We start from the raw sequence: 18,060 nt of genomic DNA, 5'->3' as shown, positions 1-18,060 counted from the left end.
TGCCCAGTACTAGTACACAGAGGGAGTGTAATATCACTGCCCAGTACTGGTATACCAAGGGAGTGTAATATCACTGCCCAGTACTAGTCCACAGAAGGAATGTAATATCACTGCCCAGTACTGGTACACCAAGGGAGTGCAATATCACTGCCATGTACTGGTACACTGAGAGAGTATAATATTGAGCTGAGGATACCTTCTAAGAAAATACTTTCTATCAGTCAGACCTGCATGTTAAATATTATGCCCAGTGAGAAAGAAAGGCTAGTCAAGAGAAAGGCAGGCAGATTTTGGTTTGATGTCTGCAGAAGACATAACCTTCTTTTAAATTTGAAAATAGACTTTATCCACAGTAAAACATTATATATAGTGCAAGATAATTTCACATTTGTTGTGTCATCGTCAATTGTACATTTTGTTACTGAACTTTGTAGCATTAACCATTCATACCCCATAATGAGATCCACCTTCAGGTAACCTGCTGTTAAGAGGCTGAGGAAAGAACAAGGAGGTGGGATTAATTAAATAACTCGACCAAAGTGCTACTCCACACACAACAGCTGCCAAGCCTCCTTCTGTGCTGCATCACTCCAGGGTTACAAATCAGGGGCAAATTACAGACCCAACCTTAATTTGTGCACCAAGTGGACATCTCTGACCACCTCGTTAGGTATACGATAGACCAAATGCTCTACTTATGAACTGCATTTGACATAATAATCTGTCAGTCCAAATCGAAACCGCGATCTAACTCTGATTGACTGCGAAATGATTGGTGAAGAAGGGCGTGGCAATGGTGGGGGAATGGGAAAGGCAAATTTCTTCGATAAAGTATCCTCACACCACCTCCCAGACCATGGCTTCCTCAAAGCTACAGATAACAAAAAAAACCTTCCAAAAACTATACACAAGCCATGCAAGAGACTGCAGATTGCATCTGAATGTTAAAAAAATCCAAAAGAGATGGTTGTCAACTTCAGGAGGGTCCAGGGAGATCACGCTCCCCTGACCATTGATGGCTCCACCTTTGAGGTCTTCAATAGTATCAAGTTCCTCAGTGTGCACCTGGCGGAGAACCTTACCTTGTCCCTTAACACCAGCTCCATAGCCAAGAAAGCCCAGCAGCTCAAAGGCTGAGGGAAGTCCATCTCCCACCCCACCCTCATTACATTCCACAGAGGATATATTGAGAGCATCCTTTGCAACTGTATCACCACCTAGTTTGGAAGCTGTGCCACCTCAGAGTGCAAGACCCTGCAGAGGTTAGTGAAGAGAGTGGATAAGACCATTGGGGAACCTCTTCCTAGCATGGAGGACATTAACTAAACTCGATCTAAGTGGAAGGCAATAAACGTTGTGAAAGACTCCACACATTCTGAATGTAAACTGTTTTCCCTTCTGCCATCTGGCAGGAGGTACCTAGCACTCAGGCCCTTATGTCCAGAGTGGGAAACAGCTCTTTCCCCAGTACAAATGTGCTTAGTGCACCGTGGACTTTCAGTGTATACATCTTACGACCATAATATTTTAATGTGTTAACTGCTTTCCTAACTTACATCTAGGTAAATATGCTCAGTGGTCCTGGAGAAATGCTATCTCATCCTACCAAGTGAGCATGGTATGAAGGATAAATAAATGTGACTTGACTTAAGCCTGCTGAAATCTGGAACAAAAAACAATCTCATGGATGATGCCAGCAGTTCGAGCAGCATCAGTGGAACAAAATGGCCGACATTTTGGGTAGGAACTCTGATTTCTTTCTAAACCTAGGAAGGACACAACCTCCTGTAACCATTGAATATAAGTAGGTGGAGCACAGTCTTTCCATTTCATCCAAATTGGATATAATGTTGAAGGTGAATTTTTACAAGAGGTGGGACCCATTCGTGGAGCATTACCATCAATTCAAGAATTAAAGTGTTTGGATACTCCTAAGTAGCTCTGTCTGGTCTGTGAATGGCATCTTCCCTTTCCTTTTGTATATTAGATATAGTTAACCTTGTTTAAAGGGAGGGGGTTGATTAATGGGGGGCGGGTCCATTTTCCTTTTGTGCTTTTTTTCTCTTTTGAGATATTTTGATAAGATGGGTTTGATTGAGAAGGGTACACACAATTTATACGACGTAGGATTAAGGCATTATTTGAGAAGTACAAATGATCTGTCCCCAACTTATGACCTATGAGTTACGTCCACTTGCACATACAACCGAAATGTTAAAAAAATACTGTACATATACTGAAATCCTTCATTTATTGAATATTGTTTTGAAACATTGCTTTAATACCTCGTTAAGACATGCAAATCCGACACGACCAATCTGAGTTATGACTAATCCTTCAGACCCAATTACGGTCGTAAATTGAGGACGACCTGTATTTCAGCCCATGTATTGGATTAATATGTGTGTATGCTTTTTTTTAAAATTAAATTCAATAAAGATATTTTAAAAAGAAAGAAACCCTTCAAGTCTAGAGAGGTTGGTCAGGAGCTGGAGTCTTGATGAAGGGTTCCCACCTCCCATGTTGACCATTCGTTCTTTCCTGGTGATGCTGGTCAACCTGCTGAATTCTTCTCGTGGAGGGTGTTTTTGCTGAAAATGTAACACAACCTGATGGTTTATTATCCTCAGAGCAAATGAGATTTCACAAGTTTTATTGTCACATCTCACAATTTATTGGCACACGAAACATGTTTTTTTTACACAGAATATATTTCAAGATTTTTTAGTTCATTTTATCCTCTTGTAGGTGGCTCTTTTTCATGGCAGCTACTCAAATCAGCAAGCTTAATTGTCAACTGCCAATAAGAATTTGAGAGCAGGTTATTAAAATCTATGACTTATGAGAAATTGGTTTCCTTGGTGATAGGTTGCAAAAATAATCCTTTAACATTTCTCCAGAAAAAGATGAAATGCCAAATCAATATAAATCTCTTGAACATTTTTGACAGTGCTACACGGTGCACTACTGTGGCTGAATGAAACCAAAAATAACCCGCTTTCATTATTACTGGATCCTCCTGATAAAATATTTAACAGTAGAAAGAACTCAATCGTACAGGGAAAGAAGCAGTTATATTGCTGGAACCTTGTCCAAAAGAATGGGTGGGAATGGAAAAGATTAATGGCCAAGGACACACTCGAATAACAACGTAGCACCGTTTGAATCCAAAGAGCGGAAGAAGCAAGATCCTTGTCAGGGTCACAAAGACACGATGGAAAGTGGAAATTTACTGCAAGGATCAACGTCCAAGGAGGAAAGGAAGGAGACAATGCGAGAGGAAGCTGGTCAGTGCATTATGGATGTTCACAGCAAAGAATAAAAACACCCAACCTATTCTCCCTTCAGTACATCAGGCACTCGGAGGGTGGGTTCCTCCTCCATACCTTTTCCAGGGGTTAGCTCCAGGCACTTGTCACTCCTGGGTGATAAAGGTCACAAGAAATCTGGGCCATATAATTAATTGTATGTTGTTACATTGGTGTTAGGAGAGAAGAGGGGCCCAAGGTTTCTTTGTGTATCTGGGAAAACTACAGAGCCTTTGTGGCCATGAAGCAGAACTCCCTTGCCTCTCTGGGCCTTTTCCAGCCTCTCAGAGTGATGGGATCCCTTTGCAAACATCAAATGTTGTAGCCAGATCAGCAACAACAGGAGCAGCCGACCTCCAGTTTAAACCAAGATCTCAGTGGTCTCTGCCACTCAAAAAAATCAAGCTAAAAATAACAACTCACCTGCAGCCCTGAGGCTTTCTGCAGCCAATGTAATCACTCAGCCACTTATGTTCTACAGGTTGAACTGAAAGAAAATCAGCCTGAAACTCTGACTCATTCAAAAACAGAGTGAGCCTCCTTGGAGAAGTTGAGTAAACATTAGGCTGTACAATTGCTGTTATAGATGGGTACAGGGAGTGATCTGTTTCAAGATTCAATTTATTGTCATATTGCATGAAATTTCTTTTTGCCTGCTGTGCAAGGCAGACAGATTTGTCACCGGCAGCAATTGCCTAAGTGCCTCCTACAGTATTACAGTCAGATACAGTCAGAGAGAGAAGCAAAAGACAGTTCCCCCCAGACACTGAGTGTCTGTAGATTCGCCTCCAGCGCTTTCACAGCCCCTGCAGCCGCAGTCCAGTCCAAACTACTGGCAACCCGAGTTCCAGATCCGAATCTCTGACATGGTCAGGATCCCTCCAGCATCCTCGGCCCCTCTTCGCATCCAGGTTGTAATACCTGGCGCCCCTCCAACCAGTTCGAGCCAGTCTCCAGCAATCCGCAGCCCGGTGCGTGTCTCCCGACAGCAGTCTCTTGCAGCCCACAGCTTCTGCGGGTTCCTCGCCTCCAGTCACCAGCAGCCCGCCCCACTGGTCCCTCAGCTGCAGAGTCCCCTCACTGGTCTGTCGCCGTGTTCACCATCCCCGTGGGTCGTGTCCTCCACTTCTCTCTCTCAGGCAGGGAGTGATCTTCCCGTCCTCTGGTGCCCTGCTCCAGTCCCTCCGCTTCCCCCAAGTCTGCAGCCCCTCGTGGCTGCTGCCGATTAATAGGCGCCGCCATCTTGGGCGTAGACCCACGGCACGGGATTCCAAACAAAACCACTGTTGGCTTCCTTAATGGGCCGTTTAAAGCACATGCAGAGCCGATGGCAGTCTGAGAGGATGGATCCTGTGGGAGCGCTTCATATCTGTTCCCATGCTCCCCATGGGTCCACACCAGCGGTAGTGTTGCCACTACAGCAGCACTGCCATCTTCTTTCTGCAGTGCAGATACACTCAAATCTGATCTAAAACTGAAACAGCATCACGTCGGCTCAGCAACATGTCTCCAGGGAGATTGGCAACACAGCGAACTTTAGCTTTATTCTGACCATCCGGCTGTGTGCAGTCCAACCGGTTGGTGCTAGTGACACTGAAAGCTCTTGTCCCAGCTGCTCGGTGTTGTGTTTCGACAGGTGCTGGGCCACTCATTATCAGGAGCTCATGTCAATTAGAAACAGTTGAGAAATAGAGTTACAGAGTCACACAGCACAGAACGGGCCTTCAGCCAATATGGTCAGGGCTTTTCCCTCGTAGCCCCTCCTATCATAAAGCTGGCCGAACATTTTAGAATGTTGTGGTGCTCACTTCTACAGATTAGCAACATCACTCACCTCTCTCCCCTTTACAAACATCTGAACGCCAGAATATCCAGCCAATCCTGACCTTGCATCTGCCAACGCTGATGTTATGGCCAAAATATTAAGTCGTCATATTTATTTATCATTCATACCATGCTCCACAGTAGGACAAGGCAGCATTTTTCCAGGACCACAGAGCATATTTAAGTTAGGAAAGCAGTTAACCCATGAAAATATTAAGGTTTTAAGACGTATACACTGAACGTCCATGGTGCAGTAAGCACATCTGTACTGGGAGTTCAGGAGCCTGATAGCTTGGGAGGAAAAGCTGTTTCTCTCTCTGGACATAAGGGACCGAGTACTACGGAGAGCAGTTTACATACGGGAAGTGTGGAGTCTTTCACAATGTTTATTGCCTTCCACTTAGATTGAGTGTAGTAGATGTCCTCCATGCTCGGAAGAGGTTCCCCAGTGGTCTTTTCCGCTGATTTCACGATCCTGTACAGGGTCTTGTGGTCCGAGGAGGTCCAGCTTTCAAACCAGAAGATGATGCAGTTACACAGGATGGTCTCGATACATCCTCTGTAGAATGTAATGAGGGAAGTGGGTAGGAGATGGACTTCCCTCAGCCTTCGCAGGAAGTAAAAGCTCTGCTGGGCTTTCTTAACTGGTGTTAAGGGACCAGGTGAGATTCTCCACCAGATGCACACTGAGGAATTTGATACCCTTGATGACCTCAACGGTAGAGCCGTCAATGGTCAGGAGAGCACGATCTCCCTGGGCCCTCCTGAAGTCGACACATCTATTTTGATTTTTTTTAATGTTCAAATACAGGTTGTTTGCTCTGCACCAGTTTGTTAGTGTGTGTACCATGTCTGTACACTGCCTCCTCCTTCTTACTGATAAGGCCCACCACTGTCTTGTAATCAGCAAACTTGATGATATGCTGCACTGTGGCTGCACAACTGTGAATCAACATAGTGCACAGCAATGGACTAAGCACACACAGCCGGGATGGGGGGGGTCTGTGCTCATTGTGATAGTCCTGGAGGTGCTCACTATCATCATCCCATGTGCTGATTTATGCTCGAAGTTTATTATCCTTATTCTTTATACCTCTTGCATTAAATTCAACACATTTCACCCCACCTGACTGCATTTATGTCCATCCACTGCTCACAGTCTCAGTACACATGACTTCTACCTTTTCACCAACTGCTCCATCATCTGACATCACACTCGCGTTCCCTCCACCGAGCTAGTTTCAACCCTCCCCAACAGCTCCAACTAACCTGGTAGCAAGGATATTAGTCTCTCTCCACTTCAGGGGCAACCTGCCTTTTTTGTACTAGTCATATCTTCACAACAGTCCACAGGTTAATTTTTATTTAATACATAGATGTAGGCTCATTGCCCTTGAGAAGGTGGTGAGGTGCTAGCTTCTTGAACTGCTGCAGTCCTCGAGGTGTGGGGTGTCCCCAGCAGTGAAGGGATGGCAAAATACTTCAAATTCTGTGGGGGGGGGGGTGTGGCTTGGAGGTCCCTTCCCAGTGGTGATGTTCTAATGCCCTTGGAGGCAACTTCCCAATGGTGGTGTTCCCATGCCTTGGGAGGCAACTCCCAGTGCTGGTGTTCCAATGCCCTTTTCTCAGTGGTGGTGTTCCATTGCCCTTTTCCCAGTGCTGGTGTTCCAATGTCCTTGTTCCCCTTTTCCTCCTTGCAGGTGCAGGTGGTGGCTTTGGAAGTTGCTGGGTGAGGAGCCTTGATGAGTCGCTGCAGTATGTCCTGTGGATAGCACCAAGTGCTTGAGGGTGAAGTGGCCGCTGTGACCGCATAGTGGTGAGTTTCTGGGCGCACTCAACCAGGCCATTTCCATCACTTGCTGCTCATGGTGCCACACTATGCATACGGTTACTCCCGTTCTGTCCACAATTTCTATTTTCCACCAATCAGCCCAGGTCTTCCTGCATTTGGATGTGGGCGAGGAGTCGAGAATGGTGCTGAACATTGTCCAATTCTCAGTGAACATCCCGACCGACTCCTGATCACCCGCCGAAGGAGGGATATTGAGGAAGTGGCTGAAGATGGCTAGGGCTTGGCACTATTCTGAGGAACTGCGCAGAGATGATCAACCTCCAACCACCACAGGTTCTGTCCCTTCAGGGAGAATTGGCTAGAAGGCTAACCTTGGTCATTCATCTCACCATAGCAACATGATTACGCTGAGCCATTGCAAAGCTGGTGACATTTCCCAGTTACCTACTCTGGTAAAATTGAAAATACTTGCATGATGCTGTCAGTCATGTTGGTTTCAAATATTGGCAAGAAATGGAAACAATCAGTCTTTAGAAATGTTTATGACATTTAGGTTCCTATTTTACAATATTAATTTCAGCTTCTTAAATGATGGACACATACTCAAAAAGTAGAATTGTGGCAGTCCCATCATTTAACATAAAATTGCCAAAAGATAAATGTTAAATTCTTCCATCGAAGCAGCATTGAAAGAATCTGCCAAACACATCATTCAGCTGCATTAATACCTTTTAGTCACGTTGCATTACCTTGTGGCAAAGGTACAGCTTAGTTCATCCAAGACCACATTCAGTTTAACCTGCAGCTCCTTGAGGACTGCACTCGCCTCAGCGTCAAGCTGAAATGAAAGAAAACAATTCTTTGTAAACATTGTGGGTTTCTTGCGATGATTTCGGAACAAGTACAGTTCTATGTTCAGTCTTTGATGGTGCTTTAGCATGAAAAGTATGCAAGGATGAGAATTAATATTTAATTGCCATTCTTGGAATAATGTCAGTTTTCAAATCAATTTCAATGAATTTGTATGGTTTACTGGCATCTAATTTTGTATGGGAAATAGTTCAATTCAAATATGAGTGAATCATCTCTTAGAGGAAAGAAAATCCTTCTCTACCACATGGTGTTATGTGTGTGCACTCAATATATAGGGATGGCATTAATCACTTGGATCATAAATGCAGTCTGCTCACTCTCACTTGGTTTGGATTTATTCAATTTGGAAAATGCCCACAGGGGCATCATTCTAAGCCAAATGGTTCAATTCTTGTTTTTTGGATTTACTTAAAGAGCAGCAAAACATTAAATGGTTTTATTATTTGAAAACTGACCTTATTTACCTGCCAAGCAAAAGCAGCATGCACTTCCCAAGCGGATTACTTGATGCAGTGTCAATCACAGAGCATTAGGATGGCTGAGAGTGGTGTAGCAACCACTCAGATTGAAACCCATTCTTATCCTGGATTTAATCTATGCAATGGCTTACCCAATCACAAAGAGTATTAAACATCTTTAATGGGGTTTACTTTTCATAAGCCTCAAAAAAAATTGTGTATCTTTTCTCCCCAGTCACCTTCTCAAACAAGCAAGATCAGGTCCTTTCAAGACATACATGTTTTATATTTTAACCTTGATCCATCATACCCATTAAATGTATTTAGCCAAGCTCCTCTTTTCAGATTTTCCTGGTAGTCAGCACAATATTTTTAAATGCTGGCTGAACGATCGATTGCTTACTGGATATTTTAAACAGGGGAGTGCAGAGGTAAAGTTCAGGATATATTAGACCTACTAACTTTAAAGCTTTTGGGCTCTTGTTGCAAAATTATTGTTGCTAAACTGCCTGTGTGCCAGGAAAACATACACGAATGCAAGCGGATGATTTTCATATACTTGGAGCAGATATTGTAAAATCAAAAACCAAGTAACATTTTCTTGAAGAAATGAATTTTTGCAATCACTTATTTAAAACACGGTAAAATTTAATTTCTATCATGTCATGTGAACGCAAAGAAGTGGCACCATGAACCAAAATTGAGATGTGGTAGAATTACAAAAATTCTAAGTTTATCATCGACATTTCCATAATTGGTAAAGATATTGAAAGGTATGCAGTTTGATGCAGTCAGTAAATGAACGTGAAAGCCAAACAGCTCACATGCTGTAAACCTGAAATTGGAAAAGCAAATGCTGGATCTACTCAACAGATCATGCAGGATTTGCAGACAGAGCAACAGAGTTCAACATTTTAGACTGTTTGACCCCCGTAACATCTTAGAAAGATATTGTACAGATGCAGGAGCAATGGTTCACCCATTGACCATCAACCATCCCTTTACGCTCATCAACATTCAAGCCATTTTATTGTTGCCGTGAAATCCCAACAGATTCTATCAACACCCCGGGGCAATTTGCAACAGGCAATTAACCTATCAATTTATACACCTTCGGGATACAAGAGGAAATCAGATCACATGGGTGAACCCAGTGGGTCACAGAGAGAAGATGCAAACTCCACCTAGGTCTCTGACTGTTTGAGGCCTCAAAACCACCCTTGGGGCTGACTGACCTGCTGTGTGTTTCCAGCATTTTCTGTGATACAGTAAATCATCAGATGTTCACACAATTCTCCACAAGGTTTACTGTTAGCCTTGTGGTTTGTGGCTTCACAATAAATATTTATCAAAACGGCAATAAAATGTAGGATTTGCTAAATTTATTTCATGAATAGACATCGTTGTGAACAAATATTGCATATTTCTTCATTTTCTAATGAAATGAGCTGCTTCATGTTTTAACCCCCTGATGCAGATTCATGGAGAACAATATGTCAGGGAAATGAGACTTAGTCTGCATGGACTAGTGGGGCCGAAGGGCCTGTGGCCATGCTGTAGAACTCTCTGAATCTGATGTTATTACAGAAAACAACCACATTAAGTTGCACGTGTAACCATGACTATTTTGTAACAGTCATTATGCTAATTGTTTGTTACTGCTAGTGGTGGATTCATGAACTCGGCGCCTGTACAACTGATAAAAACAGTGACCACTGGGGCTTCCAAAATGGAATTGAATAGGCACTGTTAGAACTTAATTTGTCTACAAATATCCTTAGATTTCTACTCTGCAAAATAGAAAATGTGATTATAATATCTATTAGGATAAGTAGTTTTATTCATAACACCATCTGCTTTCATATCTGAGCAAGAAAAGCACAGCCAGGCTCAAGAGCACACTCCTTTTCATTTCATGTAAGTAAGAATGCAACAGCACCTGAGATTTAGAAAGGTACAAACTCCAGAATGCTGCATTACCATCCTGCCAGATGTGACTCTAGAGACAGGATCTTTTCTGAGGGACGATTTAATCAACATATTATAAAATGAGGTGAATATTGTGAACTTATCCTAGCAGAGAGGTCAAGATCCTGGGACAAATTGAAGGGTTAAAAATGGAGCGATGGATACTGTCTCCACGCTGCTGGTTTTAGGACTGTCCTTCTCTCACTCTTCCATGGGAGCGCTGGAGAGGAAATGGTTTGGTGCAGAGATCTGCGTGTGTCAGTTTGCCTGCTGAGATACTGGGAGGTGGTGTCCAGGTGCTCTTCGATGAGCACGTTCAACTGGGAAAGAATTTCCAATCCTTTGTCTAAAATATCAAACAAAAAATGTAACTCTGTAATAAGGTCAGTGACCATACGATTCTCCCAGCTTCAAGAACAACTGGCAAAAGTTCTTCATGGTCCATATGCCATACCTGAGCCATGGTGTCTCTGTCGAATCCAATGATGTACCACCACATCTCTCTCCCTTTACCCCTCCATGTCTCTGAACACTCTACCCTGTTCCAGCCTCTCTCCCAAGTGAATGTGATAGGGAATCTGTGAAATAACTCCTTTTGCTTCTCACCATTGCCACCATTGGAGCGATATTGGGAAATATGGTTGCGCATAAAATCTTTTAGGACTAGATACGACCTGAAATAACTTTTCAATGTGACTGAATCTCAGCTACCAATTTAACAAACTTAATTTTAAAAGTATGTAGTTTTCAACTAAATAATTAATTGCATGAGCATCTCTGGGTTATTTCCCAGGCACCAAATAAGGTAATATCCAAATGAAAATTCTCTATCTTACTCGATGTTCAAAAATGGACTTTCTTCTTTTGCGCGAAAATTAAAACACACTTGTATCCTTACTTTTCCATTTCTGATGAGGATCTATTGGCCTGAGTGTTCGTAGAGTTTTTTTCTCTCCACAGATGCTGCCTGGCTCGCTGAGTTTTCCAACAGATCTTGCTTATTTAAAATTCATATTATATTGGTCATAACAAGATAAGACTTTGCTGAATGCACTAAACATGCAAATAAAATCTGGGGTAAATCAAGTCACATTTCAGAAGCGAAGTTCAACATTCTTGCAGTTGATACAATAAAGGACAACCATCTCCTCTTCTCCCATCCACACCACCATTAAAAAAAGAGAAAGGAAACTGTAGTGTACTTGTTTATGGATGTGGGAATTGTTTTGAGGTCAGCATTTAGTCACCATTCCAATTCGGCTTCAAAAGATACTGGTTCAAATTGTTGCTGTCCTCTGGGGAAGATCCCCCCACCAGTACCCCTTGTATCTGCTGCTGGCCTCCTTCCCAATGGTAGTGGCTGTGGCATTGGTTTGGTAGAATACTGAAGGTGCATTTCCTCAAAGGCACATGCCACACCACACTGAGGAAGTTCATTCGAACACTGAATGAACTGTAAAGCTTCACTTTACAGTCTCTGCAGCTGTTGTTAATGAAATCCTATGGTGTGTGTGCGTATAAAACACAAACATATGTAGATACACACCCACACATATAGAGTATATATACTATATGTATATGTAGATACACACCCACACGTATAGAGTATATATACTATATGTATATGTAGATACACACCCACACGTATAGAGTATATATACTATATGTATATGTAGATACACACCCACATGTATAGAGTATATATACTATATGTATTTGTAGATACACACCCACGCGTATAGAGTATATATACTATATGTATATTTAGATACACACCTACACGTATAGTGTATATTGAGTATATATACTATATGTATATGTAGATACACACCCACACGTATAGAGTATATATACTATATGTATTTGTTGATACACACCCACATGTATAGAGTATATATACTATATGTATATGTAGATACACACCCACACGTATAGAGTATATATACTATATGTATATGTAGATACACACCCACATGTATAGAGTATATATACTATATGTATTTGTAGATACACACCCACGCGTATAGAGTATATATACTATATGTATATTTAGATACACACCTACACGTATAGTGTATATTGAGTATATATACTATATGTATATGTAGATACACACCCACACGTATAGAGTATATATACTATATGTATTTGTTGATACACACCCACATGTATAGAGTATATATACTATATGTATATGTAGATACACACCCACACATATAGAGTATATATACTATATGTATATGTAGATACACACCCATGCATATAGAGTATATATACTATATGTATATGTAGATACACACCCACACGTATAGAGTATATAGAGTATATATACTATATGTATATGTAGATACACACCCACACGTATAGAGTATATATACTATATGTATATGTAGATACAAACCCACGCATATAGAGTATATATACTATATGTATATGTAGATACACACCCACGCGTATAGAGTATATATACTATATGTATATGTAGATACACACCCACACATATAGAGTATATATACTATATGTATATGTAGATACACACCCACGTGTATAGAGTATATATACTATATGTATATGTAGATACACACCCACATATATAGAGTATATATACTATATGTATATGTAGATACACACTCACGCGTATAGAGTATATATACTATATGTATATGTAGATACACACCCACACGTATAGAGTATATATACTATATGTATATGTAGATACACACCCACGCGTATAGAGTATATATACTATATGTATATGTAGATACACACCCACGCGTATAGAGTATATATACTATATGTATATGTAGATACACACCCACGCGTATAGAGTATATATACTATATGTATATGTAGATACACACCCACGCGTATAGTGTATATATACTATATGTATATGTAGATACACACCCACGCGTATAGAGTATATATACTATATGTATATGTAGATACACACCCACGCGTATAGAGTATATATACTATATGTATATGTAGATACACACCCACGCGTATAGAGTATATATACTATATGTATTTGTAGATACACACCCACACGTATAGAGTATATATACTATATGTATATGTAGATACACACCCACACGTATAGAGTACATATACTATATGTATTTGTTGATACACACCCACATGTATAGAGTATATATACTATATGTATATGTAGATACACACCCACACGTATAGAGTATATATACTATATGTATATGTAGATACACAACCACACGTTTAGAGTATATATACTATATGTATATGTAGATACACACCCACACGTATAGAGTATATAGAGTATATATACTATATGTATATGTAGATACACACCCACATGTATAGAGTATATACACTATATGTATTTGTTGATACACACCCACATGTATAGAGTATATATACTATATGTATATGTAGATACACACCCACACGTATAGAGTATATATACTATATGTATATGTAGATACACACCCACACGTATAGAGTACATATACTATATGTATATGTAGATACACACCCACGCGTATAGAGTATATATACTATATGTAAATGTAGATACACACCCACACGTATAGAGTATATAGAGTATATATACTATATGTCTTTGTTGATACACACCCACACGTATAGAGTATATATACTATATGTATATGTAGATACACACCCACGCGTATAGAGTATATATACCATATGTATATGTAGATACACACCCACGCGTATAGAGTATATGTATATGTAGATACACACCCACACGTCACAAAGATAAGCGTATACAGGGCCGTTGTCATACCCACACTCCTGTTCGGCTCCGAATCATGGGTCCTCTACCGGCACCACCTACGGCTCCTAGAACGCTTCCACCAGCGTTGTCTCCGCTCCATCCTCAACATCCATTGGAGCGCTCACACCCCTAACGTCGAGGTTCTCGAGATGGCAGAGGTCGACAGCATCGAGTCCACGCTGCTGAAGATCCAGCTGCGCTGGATGGGTCACGTCTCCAGAATGGAGGACCATCGCCTTCCCAAGATCGTATTATATGGCGAGCTCTCCACTGGCCACCGTGACAGAGGTGCACCAAAGAAAAGGTACAAGGACTGCCTAAAGAAATCTCTTGGTGCCTGCCACATTGACCACCGCCAGTGGGCTGATAACGCCTCAAACCGTGCATCTTGGCGCCTCACAGTTTGGCGGGCAGCAGCCTCCTTTGAAGAAGACCGCAGAGCCCACCTCACTGACAAAAGGCAAAGGAGGAAAAACCCAACACCCAACCCCAACCAACCAATTTTCCCTTGCAACCGCTGCAATCGTGTCTGCCTGTCCCGCATCGGACTGGTCAGCCACAAACGAGCCTGCAGCTGACGTGGACTTTTTACCCCCTCCATAAATCTTCGTCCGCGAAGCCAAGCCAAAGAAAGATATGTAGATACACACCCACGCGTATAGAGTATATGTATATGTAGATACACACCCACACGTATAGAGTATATATACTATATGTATATGTAGATACACACCCACGCGTATAGAGTATATATACTATATGTATATGTAGATACACACCCACGCGTATAGAGTATATATACTATATGTATATGTAGATACACACCCACGCGTATAGAGTATATATACTATATGTATATGTAGATACACACCCACGCGTATAGAGTATATGTATATGTAGATACACACCCACTCGTATAGAGTATATATACTATATGTATATGTAGATACACACCCACACGTATAGAGTATATAGAGTATATATACTATATGTATATGTAGATACACACCCAAACGTATAGAGTATATATACTATATGTATATTTAGATACACACCCACACGTATAGAGTATATATACTATATGTATATGTAGATACACACCCACGCGTATAGAGTATATATACTATATGTATATGTAGATACACACCCACACATATAGAGTATATATACTATATGTATATGTAGATACACACCCACGCGTATAGAGTATATATACTATAAGTATATGTAGATACATACCCATGTGTATAGAGTATAAATACTATATATATATGTAGATACACACCCACGCGTATAGAGTATATATACTATATGTATATGTAGATACACACCCAGGCGTATAGAGTATATATACTGTATGTATATGTAGATACACACCCACGCGTATAGAGTATAGATACTATATGTATATGTAGATACACACCCACACGTATAGAGTATATATACTATATGTATATGTAGATACACACCCACACGTATAGAGTATATATACTATATGTATATGTAGATACACACCCACGCGTATAGAGTATATATACTATATGTATATGTAGATACACACCCACACGTATAGAGTATATATACTATATGTATATGTAGATACACACCCACACGTATAGAGTATATATACTATATGTATATGTAGATACACACCCACACGTATAGAGTATATATACTATATGTATATGTAGATACACACCCACGCGTATAGAGTATATATACTATATGTATATGTAGATACACACCCACACGTATAGAGTATATATACTATATGTATATGTAGATACACACCCACGCGTATAGAGTATATATACTATATGTATATGTAGATACACACCCACGCGTATAGAGTATATATACTATATCACAGTTTGGCGGGCAGCAGCCTCCTTTGAAGAAGACCGCAGAGCCCACCTCACTGACAAAAGGCAAAGGAGGAAAAACCCAACACCCAACCCCAACCAACCAATTTTCCCTTGCAACCGCTGCAATCGTGTCTGCCTGTCCCGCATCGGACTGGTCAGCCACAAACGAGCCTGCAGCTGACGTGGACTTTTTACCCCCTCCATAAATCTTCGTCCGCGAAGCCAAGCCAAAGACAATATGTAGATACACACCAATGCGTATAGAGTATATATACCATATGTATAAGTAGATACACACCCACGCGTATAGAGTATATGTATATGTAGATACACACCCACACATATAGAGTATATATACTATATGTATATGTAGATACACACCCACACGTATAGAGTATATATACTCTATGTATATGTAGATACACACCCACGCGTATAGAGTATATATACTATATGTATATGTAGAAACACACCCACGCGTATAGAGTATATATACTATATGTATATGTAGATACACACCCACGCGTATAGAGTATATGTATATGTAGATACACACCCATGCGTATAGAGTATATGTATATGTAGATACACACCCACGCGTATAGAGTATATATACTATATGTATATGTAGATACACACCCACGCGTATAGAGTATATATACTATATGTATATGTAGATACACACCCACACATATAGAGTATATATACTATATATATATGTAGATACACAACCACGCATATAGAGTATATATACTATATGTATATGTAGATACACACCCACGCGTATAGAGTATATATACTCTATGTATATGTAGATACACACCCACACGTATAGAGTATATATACTATATGTATATGTAGAAACACACCCACACGTATAGAGTATATATACTATATGTATATGTAGATACACACCCACACGTATAGAGTATATATACTATATGTATATGTAGATACACACCCACACGTATAGAGTATATATACTATATGTATATGTAGATACACACCCACGCGTATAGAGTATATATACTATATGTATATGTAGATACACACCCACGCGTATAGAGTATATATACTATATGTATATGTAGATACACACCCACGCGTATAGAGTATATATACTATATGTATATGTAGATACACACCCACGCGTATAGAGTATATATACTACATGTATATGTAGATACACACCCACGCGTATAGAGTATATATACTATATGTATATGTAGATACACACCCACACGTATAGAGTATATATACTATATGTATATGTAGATACACTCCCACACATATAGAGTATATATACTATATGTATATGTAGATACACACCCACACGTATAGAGTATATATACTATATGTATATGTAGATACACACCCACACGTATAGAGTATATATACTATATGTATATGTAGATACACACCCACACGTATAGAGTATATATACTATATTTATATGTAGATACACACCCACGCGTATAGAATATATATACTATATGTATATGTGGATACACACCCACGCGTATAGAGTATATATACTATATGTATATGTAGATACACACCAATGCATATAGAGTATATATACCATATGTATATGTAGATACACACCCACGCGTATAGAATATATATACTATATGTATATGTAGATACACACACCCACGCATATAGAGTATAGAGTATATATACTATATGCATATGTAGATACACACCCACACATATAGAGTATATATACTATATGTATATGTAGATACACACCCACGCGTATAGAGTATATATACTATATGTATATGTAGATACACACCCACGCGTATAGAGTATATATACTATATGTATATGTAGATACACACCCACGCGTATAGAGTATATATACTATATGTATATGTAGATACACACCCACGCGTATAGAGCATATATACTATATGTATATGTAGATACACACCAATGCGTATAGAGTATATATACCATATGTATATGTAGATACACACCCACGCATATAGAGTATATATACTATATGTATATGTAGATACACACCAATTCGTATAGAGTATATATACCATATGTATATGTAGATACACACACACGCGTATAGAGTATATGTATATGTAGATACACAACCACACGTATAGAGTATATATACTATATGTATATGTAGATACACACCCACACGTATAGAGTATATATACTCTATGTATATGTA

The 18,060-nt window shown here is 40.0% G+C and overlaps 1 protein-coding gene across 3 annotated transcripts in view; it reads right to left on the bottom strand.

The window, feature by feature from the left end:
* LOC138749470 (protein unc-13 homolog C-like) overlaps nt 1-18,060 on the bottom strand; it is an 877,967-nt gene that overhangs the window by 64,030 nt on the left and 795,877 nt on the right. For all 3 annotated transcript variants that reach the window (XM_069910841.1, XM_069910842.1, XM_069910843.1), the window contains one exon: nt 7,674-7,762. In XM_069910841.1, coding sequence (XP_069766942.1) covers nt 7,674-7,762 — 89 coding nt within the window. The remainder of the gene's footprint in view (nt 1-7,673; nt 7,763-18,060) is intronic.

The sequence above is a fragment of the Narcine bancroftii genome, chromosome 14, assembly GCF_036971445.1.
Source record: "Narcine bancroftii isolate sNarBan1 chromosome 14, sNarBan1.hap1, whole genome shotgun sequence".
Classification (NCBI taxonomy): domain Eukaryota; kingdom Metazoa; phylum Chordata; class Chondrichthyes; order Torpediniformes; family Narcinidae; genus Narcine; species Narcine bancroftii.
This window is presented reverse-complemented; position numbering and strand designations above follow the sequence as displayed.